Below are 17,723 nucleotides of genomic sequence, written 5' to 3'. Positions count from 1 at the left end.
ACGTGTGAGGAACAGATGACAAATTAAGATCGACATTTAGTGCAGGTCAAATTAAATAAAACAGAATTTACCATTCAGTATTGCCGACTCGAGTCTTGCCGGCTGCGGAATCCGCTTCTCTTTCACAAGTTTCTGCCTCGTTGTTCGATTGCCGGGCAGGAGGATCGTACTGATAAGGCAAGATGCCTTGAAGTGAAAGGCTAGCTGGTTCACTCTCTACTTCTGTAACTGAATCCAGATAACCCACCGAATCTGAGCTTGAATGATCGCTGTTGCTGTCGCTGTCGCTGTCTGAAGTTGTCGCGTTGCTTGCCATTTGGACTGATTTGATCAAATGGCAATATTTGCCACGTGTGACGTCACCGCTCGTTCGGGAGTGATCGGGGGCGTACTCGGCAAACTTCGGAACCAACATCGGTTTTTAACGTATATGTCATTTAATTATGACCAAACTTTAAACATTTTTATTTATTTTTATTCTGGTGATATCTAAACTACATGTTAAAAAACACCTGTGTTAGATGCATTACATGGCCTTTAATATTCTAAACATTTTGGGGCCCCCGTCAGTCACGGGCCCTTAGAATCGTCCTAACTTTTCACCCCCTTACGGCGCCCCTGTATACAGTACCAGTCAAAAGTTTGGACGCATCTTCTCATTACATTACATGTCATTTGTTAGACATTTTTATCCAAAGCGACTTACATATATTCAGTACTGTGGACATTCCCCACACAAGCAATTTGGGGTGAAGTGTCTTGCACAGGGACACAACGACATGCTGACTGCAGTGGGACTCAAACTTGCTACTTTCTGATTCAAAGTCCAGCTCTCTAGCCACTGAGCCACAGCCGCCATTCAATGTCATTCAGTGTTCTACTTTGTAGATTAATATTGAAGACATCAAAACTATGAAATAACACATGGAATTATCTAGTTAACAAAAAAGTGTTAAAAAGTACAGAATATGATTTTTATTTTAGATTCTTCAAAGTAGCCTCCTTTTGCCTTGATGACAGCTTTGAACCCTCTTGGCTTCTCAGTCAGCTTCATGAGGTCGTCACCTGGAATGGTTTTCAATTAACACGTGTGCCTTGTCAAGAGTCAATTTGTGGAATGACTTGCCTTCTGAATGTGTTTGAGACCATCAGTTGTGTTGTGCTGGCGTAGGGTTAGTGCAAAGTGGAAAGCCCTATTTGACTGCTGTTGTAATCCATATTATGGCAAGAATCACTCAACTCTTTAAAGAGAAAAGACCGTCCATCATCACTTTAAGAAATGAAGTCGAGAAAATGTCAAGAACTTTGAATGTATCCTCAAGTGCAGTCGCAAAAACCATCAAACGCTATGATGAAACTGGCTCTCATGTGGACCCCCCCGGGAAAGGAAGAGCAAAAGTTACCTCTGCTGCAGAGGATAAATACAAATACAAATACAGAGGATAAATACATAAGATTTTCCAGTTTCAGCCTCAGAAACTGCAAATTAAAGCACCTCAGATTAGAGCCAACATCAATTATTACAGAGCTCCAGTAGCAGACAATCTCAGCATCCACTGTTCAGAGGAGACTGCCTGAATCAGGCCTTCATGGTCCAATCGCTTGTTTGGGCCAAGAAACACAAGGATTAGACATTAGACTTTGACCAAATTAGAGATTTTTGGTTCCAACCTCCGGGTCTTTGTGAGACAATGAGGGGGGGGCGGAAGATTTCTGCATGTGTGGTTCTCACCGTGAAGCCTGGAGGAGGAAGTGTGATGGTGTGGGGGGGGCTTTGCTGGTGTCACTGTTGGTGATTTATTCAGAATTCAAGGCACACTTAACCAGCACGGCTACCACAGCATTTTGCAGTAGCCAGCAACATATAAATCATATTCTGGATGTGTTAACACTTTGTTGTTTACTAGATAATTCCATGTGTTATTTTTATAGTTTTGATGTCTTCAGTATAAATCTACAATGTAGAAACAAATTAAATAAATAAAAAACTTCGAATGAGAAGGTGTGTCCAAACTTTTGACTGGTAGTGTATATGAATAAAAATGGGTTTATGTTAGTATGTAGCAAGGGGAAAGGGATATGATATGTTGATCAGAGATAACTGAGGCATCAACATCCAGGGCAACCTAACCTACATATGTGCAGGTTTCATGAAAAAAAAAAAAAATGGACCTCAACACTTTTCATTTCATTTTTTTTTGTACTTAAACTTTGCTCACACTGTTGGTATTTCTGATCCGACTGGATCCAGGAATATGCATTACTAGATTATGTCCATTGCTGTAGGGTTACACATATCACATCACGCTACCATCACATAGCATCTTACTTGTTTTAAGAGCTTGTGAGTTTTCATAGAAGACAAGATGGTAAATGGACTGTACTTATATAGATAGTAAGTTAGCATCCAACATGTAAACAACGTGCAAGGAGGAATATGAGTGATATTCCCCTGGATGAACGCCCGGCAGATTATTTTGTTTACTTTTGGTCGGACTCAGAGACAAATGATTGAAATGATTCATATAAAAACATGTTTATTTAGAAAGTTTTAGGGAGGTTTGCCGAACTCGCTTTGATATTTGTTTTGATTTAGTTTCACATTATTATTGGGATATTTGCCAAAAAATAAAATTCTTGTGTTCCAATACATACACGGTTTTTAGAGGATGCAGTCAACTCGACAGTACTTTGGGGCCTACTTACAATCCATCTCTGACAGACTGAGGAACACAAGACTTCTTTAACAAGAACATTAAAGCCTGTGGGACTATACATCTTATGTGTGATCGCAAAAGCTGGTATTCTTCCAATAAAATGAGACAGGGGTCTGATGTAAAATGACCAGCCAGAGACAACATTCTTGGGTGTAGACAATTTCAAGCATTTGACCTGCAATCTTTGAGCCGATCAGTAACAGTGGGGCCAATCTAGCTTTAACCTGAACAAAGGGGGAAAAGAGAACATGCTTTTATTCCATACTTCACTACACCCTGCATTATAGATTGGAAAGATAACACTAAATTATGTTTGTTTGCTCCCAATGATCTCAGCCTCCAGAGAAAGTACATGTGTTGCTGCAGATATATACTATATACAGATATAAACTATACTATATGTGCACTCCAAGATAAAGCAGCATCCTCATAAATGCCTAAAGATAGTGTTCAATGTGTTTATATTGACAGAAACAGGTGGAGGATACGAGTTCACTGGAGGATACACACATATTGTATTGGGTAATAAGTGCACCACTCCACTAATCCATACGTGCAATACTGGGATAATCTTTAGTGTCCAACCAACAAAGTTGTATCATCTGAAAACTTCAATGCATTTGAATATCAGTTTTAAAAAAGTATATAAAAAGACTAGGGGGAGCTCACACCAAAATGGGGTGGCGTTTTTTTTGTCCCCTCAACCGCTGCAACCAACAGCCCATTGTGCTTCAAATGCCTGCTTTGCAAATGATAAGTAAATGGTGCCCTAGAAGAATACCTTTCTATACGTTTTCTGCTCACAACAACTGGACAATTAAACATTTTTTAAAGCCTCGTCTTTAACTTTACCAGATAATTGACATAACAAAAATACGTAGGGTGACGACTGCCCAGCATTTTAATCATTTGTGTCTCGTTCCACAAATTGAGATGATGTCCTGCATTTGATTGACAGTGGCCCTTCTAAGACTTGACTTTTATCCAATGGCTGTTTAGAAAGCAAGAGAGAGCAATCCAAATGAGCTGCGTCAGACGTCAATCAATCAAACAAACTCTGGAAATGTATTGACACAAGGGGTTAGCTGATGGAGGGCGATTCCCAGGGTTTTTTGTGCAATTTCTGTGCGAGTTCTTTTTCAATCACGAATAGAGGTGATGACAATTTGAAGTGACACTGCATGTGAGACTCTGTCTCGTAAAGAAAAATGACGATCAATGGATACATTCATACTAGTTGTTTGTTAGGAAAGAAATCAATTCAAACCAAGTATAATTAAGTCCATTACTTGCAAAGGTGCTGCAAACAAATCAAACAAAAGTGAAGCGTTGTTATTAATATCTGAAATCTTGTAATTTCAATGTTTATTTTTAAGGGTTAGAAGAACATTATATCGAAATCTAAAATTAGCAGCACAGTAACATTTCCCACATTGTCCCACACAAACATACTCTTTGTCCCACATGTGGCTTGTCGGCACCTGGTCACCCTAATAATACATTATGTCAGGTCTATGTCTTTGGGACAATCATATACCAAACAACAATTGTGATTATTTTTGTTAATGCCATTGCTATTTTTTCCTTTAAGGCAGTATTTGCTGTGTTCTTTTCTGCAGATGGCAAAACAGGTTTATGTGTGTCCTCATGTTTACTGTAAACAGGTCCTTCTTAGAGGTTACCCCCTCTGTTTTTGTGTACACTAAAGCCTTCCATGAAGCAATGGAAGAACAACGGCTATCTATATCTGACCAAAATGTGGCCCTTATGTTTACCCAAAAGCAGCTTGGGATGGGGGGGATGGCTTCTGTGTATTATCAAGGTATGCTGTGTGTAGTTTAACAAGCATGCCACAAAGGCATAGCTCAGGATAGTATTGCCCAGGCTTTGATGTGAGAGAATGTATACACATATTCCTTTTCCCTAGAGGTCCAATGCTGTCATCCCCTCTGCTGGTGTAAAAATAGACCATGGGGTCACATGTTCTAGAGATTTGATTGTTATGTGTAGTGTAACGATAGATTTTTTCAGGTGGATGTTTAGTGTCTTAAATATGCGGGATATTCTATTTTTCAGTTTATACCCTTCCCTTGATGACAAGTGGCACTTATAACTCAAAGTCCTGTTGCCATAATCAACAGTCCTTATAAATTATTGTTGGCAGATAGGAAAAGAATATATCAAATAATGAGACGTGCAGAAAATGGTTCAAATATCAAAAATAGCAGAAGTAAAGCTTTCTTCCCTAAGGTTGGCTCTGATTGAAGCCATGTTTTAAAAGATGTCTGACCCCTTTGAAACTCTTCTTCAAGCCCCATTTACATCAAAACTGGGGCTTCTCCTACTTAAGTCATTTGCACTGTCTTTTTACAGCCGTGCCATATGCAGGGCGGCTAACAGAGGAGTGCTCATGTTCCTCAGGGGGCCAAGTGACTGACATCTGCCCCCGCAAACAGGGCCCTGCTCTGTTTGCGGGGGTGGAACGCCTCCGAAGGTCGAGATAGAAACACATCATCCAGACTATAGACACGGCCCTTTGTGACGCTGAATGGCCAATTGTGTCCGCTCTGTGCATTACGTTTCTGTGCGCAACGCTCCATGAACCTTTCCCTATCCTCGGATAAGCCCTTGGGCTTCCGCATCTGAGGCCTTTTTCCTCGCTTTTTGAGAATACTTGAGAAGCTGTTGTTTTTTTATCCAGTCTTAGATTATCAATTTATCTCGGGGGGCAACATGTAGAGCATTAGAAGTGGGAAAATTGCAGCTTTTTCCTCATAACTTTATTTGTCTTTTAACACTAAATACCCATCTTAAAATAAATTGGGCTTTAGCCTTTTTTTTTACAATTTTATCTATAAACCGTTTTTAGTTAAACTCTTTATGACATTTTTTCTTGATTCTTCTATTTCCTTGAGCCTTCGCCTCTATTCTTTGCCGAAGTGATGATCACATTTCACCTTTAGGATCAATAACATATATATTCTCTCTGTTTCAGCATTTGTCAGCAGTTAGTGAGATTATTCATTGTGCCTCCTCGGAAATCCTTGCTACATAAAGATTGAATTACAATTCTACGCCGGATTAAGTTTCTCGATCAAAGACATTCTGTACAGCTTGTGTATTAAGGCCTTTCTCAATGTACATTTAGGGGCCTCTGGATGTATCTCTAGTGTCTTCATTCATCAGGGATAGTACTGACACATGCGTAGCTTCCATTGCCTGTCCAAATGAGCTATTATATCGTCTTCATATCACTTAATATGCTTCTTCTTCCAGCTCATTCCATCTCATACATTTAAGTTAATGGCTCCTATATATTTTCAGCTCACTGACAGTATTTATTTGGGGTATTTTTATTTTTGTTATTTTAATGAACTGGGTGTTTTGCTTGAATATGGTCTGACAAGTAGAAGGCACGTCTTGTCACAGGGGCGCGCAGCATGGTATTCTACAGCTCAGTGTTTCCTCTTCTATTAAAACCCACAGGAATTTTATTTTATCCTTCTTTGTCCTTCACTAAATAAAAATTAATATGGAGCTACTAAAACACATCTATTAAAAAGAAATGAGGGTTTAAGAATTACTTAACTCAAGCAACTAAAAGCAAGATGCTGAATTATAATCCTATCAGTACGTATAAAGACTGTCACTGTGATGTCACCAGTGGACTACCATTTTTTTGCCTGTTAACCTTGGCAGTCTCCACCTTGTTTTGTTTTTCCAGAAGTGACCTTATTTGGACAGGACTGTGGAGGTGGAAGAGTGAGGAAAACCACAAGTTGGTTAGCAATGTGCATTCGTCATTTACATTAACTCTGATGTTCATTGGAATGCAATTTTCTTTCGCCAGCAAAAAAACATGCCTGAACAAAATGTGTTTACAGGAACAAATGAACAGCTTGCTCCTTATAAGTGTGTTTGAATAAAACTGAATGCTAAACAACATGGTAGCAAGCTCTCAATCACAAGGAAGCCCCTTCCTAGAGCATATCCTGCTGTATTGTTTAGTGAGGTAATAAATCAATGGAGTTGTAGGATCATTTCCCAATGGCATTCTACAAGTAGTCATGATCCATTGTTAATATGAAAATATCATATAAATACTTTTTTTTTTATCTTGTTATTCACGTGTTCAGAGCAACGACTTGCATGTGCCTTTGTATCTTGAGATGTATCATCTGTTCAGCATCCTGAGGCTGTTCTGAGGTCAGCGAGAGTTACAGTAGAGAGCGAAGGATGAGCCCCGGGCGACATTTGAAAAGGCTTTGATGTAGAAAGATTGGAATAGTATAGCTATATCATGTGATAATCCACCCCCAAAGGATGTCACAGGGACACATCATACATGACAGGAACAAGAAGTGCAAGGATCATTTAGTGGTTTCACACCCCCATGAGCAGGATGACAGCAATTTAAAAATTGTCCCTCCTACATTCCAACCTGCTAATGAAGTTGAACAGAAAAGTTATGTGGCATTGGCAGCAACTGCATAAATGAATGAAAATAGGCAAGTATACTTGAACGCATTCATGTTTAATGCCTCTGCTGAGGTGCCTGAGGTAGCAGGTCCAGGCCTTCAACGGGTAAATACAATATTGTGCCGGTTTGGCAGGATGATCTTTGGGGCAGACTGAAGCGGTCCCCATAGGCTTGAAATCTAACAAGCCAGAAAAGCTAGCTTAATATATACCAATGTCCCGGCCCCTAAGGTTATCTGTCAGTCTCATATCTACACACACACACACACGCACGCACACGCACGCACATGCACGCACACGCACACACACGCACACACACGCACACACACGCACGCGCGCGCACGCACACGCAGGCACGCAGCAGAACTTTACTTGACATCGGGAGAGAGGCTGAGTTACTGAGTAATTCCAGCTGTTGTGAAGCCAGCAGGACTCAGATTGTATGAGTCAGTCAGAGTGGAGCTTTAATCAAGAGGGGCCCCGTGTGGGACTTCCCTGAAGGACCAGAGAATAAAGTCTGATTGCAAAGCCTTGAGGCTACTAACACCTTTCAACTGGGCAGATTCAGAGAAAAGCTTTGCCAATCTAGCTGTCAACTCAGCAGCAAAGCTGTTCATTTAGTCCATACAAAACATAGTGTCTTGGAAGAGAGGCCATCTCTGTAGTCCATCAGGAAAACTGTGTGTTAGAAACACGAGAGCTTCTGACATCTGCACTGTTATGAGTGATCCTCAAGTGATGGATTGAATTACACGTTAGATCTTGACAGAGGAATGAGGTCCCATTGCACCATTAGGAAGCCATTTTTTTTGCTGTCACTCTATATGATTGTCGGGCTCATTTTATGAGGGAAGTTTTGTAAAATACACATTTTTATCAAATAAATCAATCAGAAAATAGGATGCATTTTTCTTGCAAGCATTACCTGACACTCAAAGCTCTTTCTTTAAAAATAACTCTGCCTGTATTTATGACACCCCAACCTCCTCCTCTCTTTTCATGTAACTTTTCATTGTTTGCAGGACGATTCACCATTGATTGTATCAATGTGCCTTGGTGTAAAGATGACTGATGTGGGCTAGGGGAAAAGAAAACGATTCCTGGAATCTGAAGGGCTTCAGCGAGAGTAAAACAATGTGTGAAGGCTTGATGGATGAAGGCGCGGCCGTCCCCGACTCTTTGTTTACGTTTCTCACAAGACGTGTGGGGAGAGCTAGCTTATCTCTGGCAGCGAGATGTGGTCGTCCTGTTCGAACCTTTCACAATGTGTCAGTGTTGGCGAGGCTAAAGTGAAAGATGTCATCTCTGATAGAAATGACATCAATCCCGTGTTCTCGTGGCAGCCGGTTTGGTCAAAAGCAGTTTTTACTTGTGCTTTGATGTTTCCCTTTACGGATTCTGCAGGTGCAGAAAACAGCGATCAAGAACTAATCCAATGCAGGACTTGTCAAGCAGCATTTAGCGCTGAACATGTTAAAGCCTGGAGCCAACAAATACAGTTAAACAATATAAGGAAGACAGGTTTAAATATTGTTATATACATGAAACTTCTTGTAGCAAGTGATAGTATTGCAGTCCTTTTATAAACCCTCAGACATATTATGCATGACTAGCTAATCAATCACAATCAGCTATAGAGCATTGTTGTATTAATGACATGACGTTTGCACTAAACCGGCCAGTTAGGGTTAGCTTCCTGGTGTGAGGATGGACTGAAATGGGGTGAGATAATAGGAGAGTGTGTGAGTGGCTAAGCACAGCTTTCCTCAGTGGCATAATTTGGTTTACTTTTCTCTTCCCACGTCAGTTGAAACTGTTTTCTTTAGCCCCCAGCTACAGACTAATTACCATGAAAAACTTACTGAATATCTAATGACAATTAGAAGAACTTAGCAAGGGACAAGATGAGAGACATTTTAAATTCAAACCTAATTAGGAAAGTCCCCAAGTGTTCAGAGAAACTAACACTTTTTAAATGTCACTAAATTCTAGGCTGGTAAAAAATATAGCAGGTTTTCTAAGGACACTTCACAAAGAATATTTGCAAAAAAAGAACATTTAATAACTTCTGAAATACTTGTGTTTTTGTACTTTGGGTCACTGGCTGTGCTTTGGCCCTCTCTCAGTACTATGCTCTGGCTCCTCTCCGAGGACTCCACTAACATGAAGTCATCTGGAATGTAGGAAGTCTATTAGGAACGTCTGTTGTGTTATCCAGCGCCGAGAGGGAGAGGCAGTCCAAGGTTCCCATACTTTTGGGATAAACCAATTACTTTCAGCGAAATGATGATTTGATTACTGCGCACACTTGACTGGCACTCGTGTTTAACTTGGCAGAACTCAGCCTCCCAGCACTTGCAAATCCTGACACTTCACATAGACCCTCCAAGAAAAACACACAAAGCAGGAAAGATGGTGTAAATCTTTATTTTTTGAGGAAATGTAGCTTATGTTGTGAAGGCATCAAGCAAAGCAGGGTTGGTAACGTAGTGTTTCTTGGCTCGTGTTTGTCTACATATAATTTATGATGGCTGTTGGTCCGGGGGGAAAAAGGCCAAGAAGAATAAACTGCATTTGTATTGTTTGGCATTGAGAATTTAGCAACACTGTGGCTTGGCTGGATACTCTAAATTACTCTTCAAAGAATCATATCAGAAGCTATTATTGTAATAGTTCCATTTTGAACTGCACGAGTAGTGAGGAATTCAACAGATTTACATTGGTGGTAAACTAGAGATAACTTTAGGATTTGTGTGGAGTTTCCTGTTTTCTCCCAGGCTCAACTTATTTAAACTCAAAGTTCAAAGTGTGATGTTTCGTGAAGATCCTCTGAAACATCCAGGCATTACATATCTGTCCCCCTCTTTCAGGGCAATGAATTCCATATGAATTGTTCCTGCATTAACACATTTAGACTGAGACTAAACAAGTCACATGGTGTATTATTTTACTTTATGACTCAGTTCAAGCAAGTGGGTTAACCGTCATCAGTCCTGGTCACAAATATGATTACAAAATAAGGCAGACCTGTCATTCATGTGCTTCTATTTAAGAAGCACGTTTTATTCCTTTATTTTAACGTGGTTCGTTTTTTCATTTATTTTTGGACATCATTTCCATCCTATTGCCAATAATAATCATGTTCTCACTGAGCTAAGCACTACCTTTTGGGAACATTACAACATCAAAATAATAATCCTGATGGGGCAATCATAAAGGTTTAAAACGAACCCTGATTCTAGTCAAACTTGTATATTAGAACACATTTGACTAGAATCAACCGCTAACTGCTACTAGCTAAGCCTGCGCTATGTATGGGGTGCAAGGTCTCCAAGCAAATCAAATAAATCTATTTTTCCATTATTCCCATAAGAAATGAACCATCAGATGAATCTATTTGTTGTAAAATTGTAAAAACAAATGTTGGCAAGTCTGAGATTACAATGTCGAAAGTAATATTAAAAGGGTTATAAAACCAAAACATTGAGCAAAAAGACTCGGTTAACTAAGGGGGAATTGCAAAGTAGGGTGACGGTCACTATCCATTGTTATTGTTGTTGACCTGCAGTTTTCTATAAATATGAATAATAGCAAAGCTGTGGACACTGTGTTGACATGTCAGCCTTCTCCTAGTAATAACTATATCAGCCAAATGGTGCTTGTGCACAGGAATAAAACAGGGGGGCTTTAATGTAAGAACCTTATGATGGATGTTATTAACGCGGAGGTCCTGGCATGCCGATTGGCAGAGGAGGGGCTGCACATGCTGTATTCTGCTGATGACCTAAGGGACAGGGCTTCTGTGACTTGACGGGCATTCAGCCTGGCTCTTTGTTAGGGCCATGTGTCGCCTCGGGGGCCTGCTGCTCTTTTCTAAAGCCCCGGGTTCAAAGCTGCTGGGCCGGATCAGGGACTGGGGATTGGGCCAACGCCAGGGAATACAGAACATCCCAAACATCTAGCACAAAGACTCCTCTGACTCCATCTCTCTTTCCACCGCCCTTTTCTCTGTCTTAGTAGTGTTCTGTCTCGGCCCCTCACTCGCTTGATTGGTCAATTTGCATTTCATAAACCCCTGGTTGGTCACTGAGCTATACACTGCCTGTTTCTCTCTCCCTGTGCTGTCTCCCTGATTCCTTGCTTTATCTGTTCATAGCAGCCTTCTTGTCCATCTCTACCCTCTTGATCGTTTTTTGCGGCCACTTTGCCTCTCCCTTTTTTATTTTCTCTTCCTAGTTCCAGCTATCTCTTCACCTTTGCTGACAGATAAATCCCCCAGAGACTATGGATAAAGATAAGCCCTGTGAGATAGATTGTGAGTAAATCCTGCCCTCAACCCCCCCTCTCCAATACTGGCTCAAACCCTTTGCACGTTACGTCTGCTCGGGCTAGAAAAGCCACTAAGCCAGCCTCTGCCTCTATCCAGCTCCCCATGCACAGCATTAGCTAACCTACTTTCCTGCTATTCCCTAATCAAAAACACTTTCAGCGCGAGCCAATGCATGTGCGGGCCAGAACAGACAGACACCCCCCCCCCCCATGTATTTGCAATGGATTAGCCCAACAGGTGCTCAATTATTCTAATCAAAAGCGGTCCGAGGAGAGAAAAGGCTTTCCAAATGGGTTTCAATTTTTTAAATGTCCGTTAAAATAGCTGACCCATATGTCTCACACTCCCCTGCATGAATTAATTAATGGTTCAGCCCAACAGGTGCTACATTTAGTTTGAAATTCAATCAGTGGAGAAGTGAAGAATCAGGTGATGAATCCCCCCCTCCCCTTCCTCAGCCCACCCCAAAGGCTCACAGTGTCAGCAGCTGCATCTTCCATGGCCCCATTACAATGTCCTCCTACATGAGAGAAGTGAACACACACACACACACACACACACACACACACACACACACACACACACACACACACACACACACACACACTGTGTAATGCAAAGTGCAAAGTTCTGGCTTGGGCCAATGGGAGTGAGCATCTGTTAGAGGTGGTTTTGAAAGGGACCAATAGGACAAAGGGATTGTATCAGCTAAAAACGCAGGTGCACCACGATTAGCGGGCAGCAGCTGGTGAGGTCACAAACAGATCTGGACACACACACATGAGTACACACACACACGATTACAAACACTCACAAGGTTTTTCAAATGCAAGATAATGTCTGTCCTCCATGCTGACAATAAGCATTAGGAAGTCGTAGTGCCTCCATCCCACAGGCCTTTGAGGAATAGAGAAGCAAAATGCACAAGCCAATATGGGTTTGAAATGACGACTCTTTGAAATGGGAGCAAAGAAAAGGGAAAGGGAAGGCTTTTTCAAAATAGCTAATAAAAGACACACACACACGCAGCGAGATGATTTGATCTTGTTTGGAAGCTCTCTCTCCGAATCATTTCAACATAAATCCAGCGTTGTCACAGGCCGCCATCCCTCGCCTCTTGGCTTTACCTCTCCTCCCCTGAGACATGTCATCATCCTCTCAGCAGCTCTGGTCCTCTCGATGTCCCGGAGGTCTAACAGCAGCGTCTGTCCTATCGTAATCCAATTTTGGATGGAGCGATGGGCAGCAGAGAAATGGCTGGCTTTGGAAAACACTCGCACACACACAAATGCAATTTTATTGGGTGATGTCATTCAAATCCTCCAATAACTCTGAGCGAGTTGGCTGCCGCCAGCTCGGGCATCAAAATGGGTTTGTGCTTGAGCAGTTAGCATGCCCGCTCCTCTGTCTGCGGCCAAAGGAGCAGCCTTCCCTAATCATCAAAAAGCCAGAGCCACATTAAGGTTTCTCTACTTCATTAAAGGCCTCCCTTCAGCAAATGGCGTTCTGATCGCAGAACTGGCATACAATCAAGAAATGGACTACATGGAAGATTGAGCCGTTCTATTACAACTTTACAGCCATACGTTGGAGGCTCTTTTCATTTCCTCTTAGTTCTGGCGTGGGTTTTCATGCAGTCCATAAGGGAATTGATAGCAGAGGAAATAGTAGATGAAATCCAAGCTGGCTGGCCTTCTTCGGCTAGCCTCTGGGACGCACGGCTAACTGCTGCACACTTCTGAGTAGAGAGGTGTTTAATGGTTGATTAGCAGTCTTTGTGAGTTGCCCTCTGCACCAAAGGCACTGTCCTCTCCATTTGATGCCTCTCTGAAAAAATCAATTAGCACAATTACAAGGCCCATGAGTTCCATAGTTCCATTAAACATTAATCACAAAGTGCCGTGCTCGGGGCGAAGCAGCCAACATGAATTGACGGCTGACATGACTTTGAGGCAGCAGCAATACCATCTCTGATATAGAGTGTACAAGGGCTCATCAGACAGCAGTTCAGTGATGGTGCAAAACAGCAGACACTTCACTGCCATGGGATCAAAAACTTAGGAGGTCGCTGTCATCTCCAGTTAAGTTGAACACATTTGCAGCTTGATGCTTGATGTCAGCCACTGTCTTTTTTTATTTAAATACCTATAGGGGACTGTAGAGTTTTGGTTTTAAGACGTGGAGTTGGAGCTTTGATTCTGGAATGACTCCTCTAGGGCTATATGGTACCATGGGAATGGGTATTTCATCCAAAAGTGACACAAAATGTGTACAGAAATGTTGGTGTTATCGACCTGTTTATACTTTCCTTTCTTTATGATTTGTTGTCTAAAGACTAGTTTTGACTTTTCAAATACATATATTTGTTGTGCAGTTGCTCGTAGTTTATTTAGTGTAACTTTGACATTAGTTAGTCATATATGGGCTGGCTGCCTACAGAACTACCTTTACTCACTGAGAAGCTAAAATTCCCTGGATGTCATAAGTCTTTGAAGTCTTATTGAACAAGCCCTTCAGGGTAATACCTTAGGATGAAAAATATATACATAACATTGCATTTAGCTGACGCTTTTATCCAAAGCGACTTACAATAAGTGCACTCGACCAAGAAGATACAACCATGAAGAAAACAGAATCATATAAGTACATCAGGTTTCATAGAGCCAAAACATTTCAAGTGCTACTCAATTGGCTTTAGATAAGCCAGTCCTTTATTAGTATATAAGTGCTTTGTTAGTATTTCTTTGTTAGTACACTGAACAAAAATATAAACGCAACACTTTTGTTTTTGCTCCCATTTTTCATGAGATGAACTCAAAGATCTAAAACATTTTCTATACAGATGTAGCACTGAATTTCAGACTCCAGCTTACAGCTTCCTGCCTACGACCTGCCTAAAACCAGTATAGAGGAATGTTAAGCCCTCCCACTATTTTCCAAGAGGGCGTTGCCAGATTTTCAATTTCAGGTTTTAACCAGGAGATGGCGCTTCATTCACAAATACAGAAAGACAAGTTTCATGGACTTTCAGTTGTGTTTTGAAGAGCATTTGAACACATCAATATTTTAGATCAACTAAAGTATATCTAATCTTGTAATTCAATAATATATAGTCTTTATATATTAAATAATCATAATGTAAATGTTTAAATTACACTTCTTTATTTGTTATGCTCATACTTTTATCTTTACAATCGTTTGCTTTAATATGCAGTATATTTTTGTTGTGTTTGCTTCCTCCTGCTCCCTTTCGGACACATACTGTATGATTTATTATTATTATTAATATGAAGATATTATTAAGATAAGATAAGATGTTACTTTATTGATTGAACATTTTAGTTTAGAATGTGCTGTCCCACGGTAATTCAGAAGGCTCACAGGTCACATTCCGACCATTATTTAAAACAATAGGTGCTTTCACACCGTCTACAGTTTGATTTGTATAGAGGGAGCTCTGTCGGTTTTCTGGCCAGCGATTAGGTGCATTTATCATAGGTGATCAGAGCTAACTGCCTGCCGTCAGATTTCATTTAAAAAACAGATCTGATTTTAAGACTACTTCTGCGCTCATAAAGAATGATAAGAAAAAGCGCCTTCCAACCCAGGCGACTGTTTGGGTTCGATGTGGAAGACGCAGACCCACAGCCTATGCAGCCAGATGTGCCAATTCCGGCCGCTCCCATACGGACAGTGCCAGCGGCCAATCCAGCGGTCACTCCGGGGTCCGCAGCAACACCACGACCGTCGGATGAAGCTGGTGCAGTTCTTTCTAAAACTAATCCCGATAACCAGGTCAGCATTGCCGCCATTAACAACACGATGACTGTAGGTGCTTTCCCCTGTTACAGTTCTGATTTTGCATACGAGGGAGCTATGTGGCTGAATGGCCAGCGATTGTAGGTGTGTGCAATTACTGCAGTTAGGTGATCAGAGCTAAAACTGCCTGCGGCGCGTCAGATTCTCACTCTCCAAACCAACAGGTCGCATTTCGTACAGCTCGTCAGCCAATACGCCGCAGGTGCACACTCTTCTGTCCAGCACTTTTCAGTTGTTGTTTTGAACAGCATTTGAATCCACATCAAATTTATAGATCAACTAAAGGTATATCTAATCTTGTAATTCAATTCAATATATTTAGTCTTTATATATTACCTAATAATCATTAATAATAATGTAAAGGTCTACATTACACTTCTTTATTTGTTATACTCATACTCTTACCGTTTACAATCGTCTTGCTTTTAATATGCAGTAGTATTTTTTGTATATTTTTGTGTGTTGCTTTCCTCCTGCTCCCTTTTCGTGACCACATACTGTTATGATTATTACTATTTAACAAGACAAAATGGAGCAAGAGAGTAGCTAAGAATCGAGAGGGCTGTAAGGAAGGAGCAGACTCATGGTCAAATGAAATGGACACTGTAGCAGGGATAAACAGTAACGACCAGCATGGATGAAGATGTGCAGTTCTTTCTAAAACTAATCCCATAACGGTCCATCCGGACCAATTTAAAAACAAACTGAGGTTTTGGCTTTCCCACCGTTCAGTTGATTGCATAGGGGGGAGCTAGTGGCTAGGTGGGGCATTTATCATAGGGGATCAGAGCTAACTGCCGGGCGTCAGAGTTCATTTAAAAAACAATCGATTTAAGACTATTCTGCGCCATAAGGAATGATAAGAAAAAGCGCCTCCCAACCCAGGCGATGTTGGGTCGATGTGGAAGAAGCAGACCCACAGCCTATGCAGCCAGATGTGCAATCGGCCGCTCCCCATTACGGACAGTGCAGCGGCCAATCCAGCGGTCACTCGGGTCGCAGCAACACCACGACCGTCGGCACAACCTGATGCGCGGCCCACTGAGCCCCACCAGCCACCAGCAGGTTCTCGGATCGCGAGGACATGTCTTCGAGGACTGCGCCAAAGGGCGACCAGCGTCGCCTTGAGAAATTTGCCGCGGGCGGATATGTCGACATGGCATGTTGCCATTTGAAACATATATGAGAACATTGGTCAGAATAACTAACTGGAGCGGGGAGGCAAAGGGAAAATTGCCCCTTTCCCCTCAAGTTAGCGCAGGACACTTGGAGTTCCAGTGTCTTCCCGTCGGCTTCCCAGGTGCTGACCACGGCACCAGTGGCATAAAAACTTAGCTAAGCCGGGGTAACACGAGAGACTGAGGAGCCCACGGAAACACGGGATCCAGAAAACACTCCCCTGGTTTCCGCCGCAATAGGGCATAGATAGCCTGCAGATAGCCCGGTATGTATATGTCTCTGTATATATTATTAAGATTTCCAGTTTGACATATCTTAACAAATATTTACACTTCGTAAAATAAATGTAGACTAACAATTTGTTTCCTCTTGTTTATTTCTTCTGTACTGTATGTATTTGCCCTAATGTGGGACATTTTTGCATGGGGTCAGACTTCTGGAATATAGGCTATTGCGATATGAAGCCAATACCAATAAATCAAAATCCGGAGTGACCATCTGAAATCCCCAGGTATGTGTCCTAATCAGGTGGGTCTGTAACGGAATACTAAATTCAGGAATAACTAAATCAAAGTAGGCTAACTGTATTCAGCTCGCTGTGTACATTGAAAAACACTAAATCTGATTACAGTTACTTTCGGTAAACCTGAAGTGAATACAATTTTGGTTACTTATGTTGGAATTATTGGTGGAAAGATTTCCTTCAGCGAACATTAATATTCGATACTAAAAGGAACAGCCCGAATCATCCAGCGCACAAAAACCTAATAATTATATAAGCCTGGAATATATAACATTTTATACCTAATAAACATAAAGCAAATAAATAAAGTCACACACCAGTTATTCTAGTTTTTTTACCTCCCGTAGTTGCTTTCAACCCACCAGCTTTATTAGTGTTGTTACGTCACTAACTGTAAGCTTGTCACTTCAGAGTAAACCTACAGTTGATTTAGCTGCTGGAGAAGAAAGATCTGGGGATGGGGGGAGTAGAAGCTGTGTGTTTGATGGGGCCATTAGTTATTGTCTTGCCTTTACTGAAAGGAGGGGAGGCAAATATTTTAAAGTAACTATTAGGCCATATCTCTAATTGTCAGTTGCTGGCTAAAGTGCTCGAAGCCGAGTGAAGTTGAGCAAGTAAAGAGTTTTTATTGTTAAAAGCATGATATCTGGTCTAAACATTCAGTTCAGGCTTCAGA

General features: G+C 41.3%; 2 protein-coding genes across 2 annotated transcripts in view; one reads left to right on the top strand and one right to left on the bottom strand.

Moving 5' to 3' along the window:
• The window catches only part of LOC104953199 (E3 ubiquitin-protein ligase NEURL1-like), a 5,648-nt gene extending 5,332 nt beyond the window's left edge, over positions 1–316 (bottom strand). The window contains exon 1 of the mRNA XM_010780114.1: positions 100–316. Coding sequence (XP_010778416.1) covers positions 100–316 — 217 coding nt within the window. The remainder of the gene's footprint in view (positions 1–99) is intronic.
• A 14,789-nt stretch (positions 317–15,105) lies between these two features.
• Positions 15,106–17,723, top strand: part of LOC104953198 (E3 ubiquitin-protein ligase NEURL1-like) — a 31,331-nt gene continuing 28,713 nt past the window's right edge. The window contains exon 1 of the mRNA XM_010780112.1: positions 15,106–15,425. Within this exon, the coding sequence (XP_010778414.1) occupies positions 15,106–15,425 (320 nt within the window). The remainder of the gene's footprint in view (positions 15,426–17,723) is intronic.

This window comes from Notothenia coriiceps, unplaced genomic scaffold (assembly GCF_000735185.1).
Source record: "Notothenia coriiceps isolate Sejong01 unplaced genomic scaffold, NC01 NC01_scaffold00021297, whole genome shotgun sequence".
NCBI lineage: Eukaryota > Metazoa > Chordata > Actinopteri > Perciformes > Nototheniidae > Notothenia > Notothenia coriiceps.
Note: the sequence above shows the minus strand (reverse complement) of the source record. Positions and strands in the feature narration are given on the sequence as shown.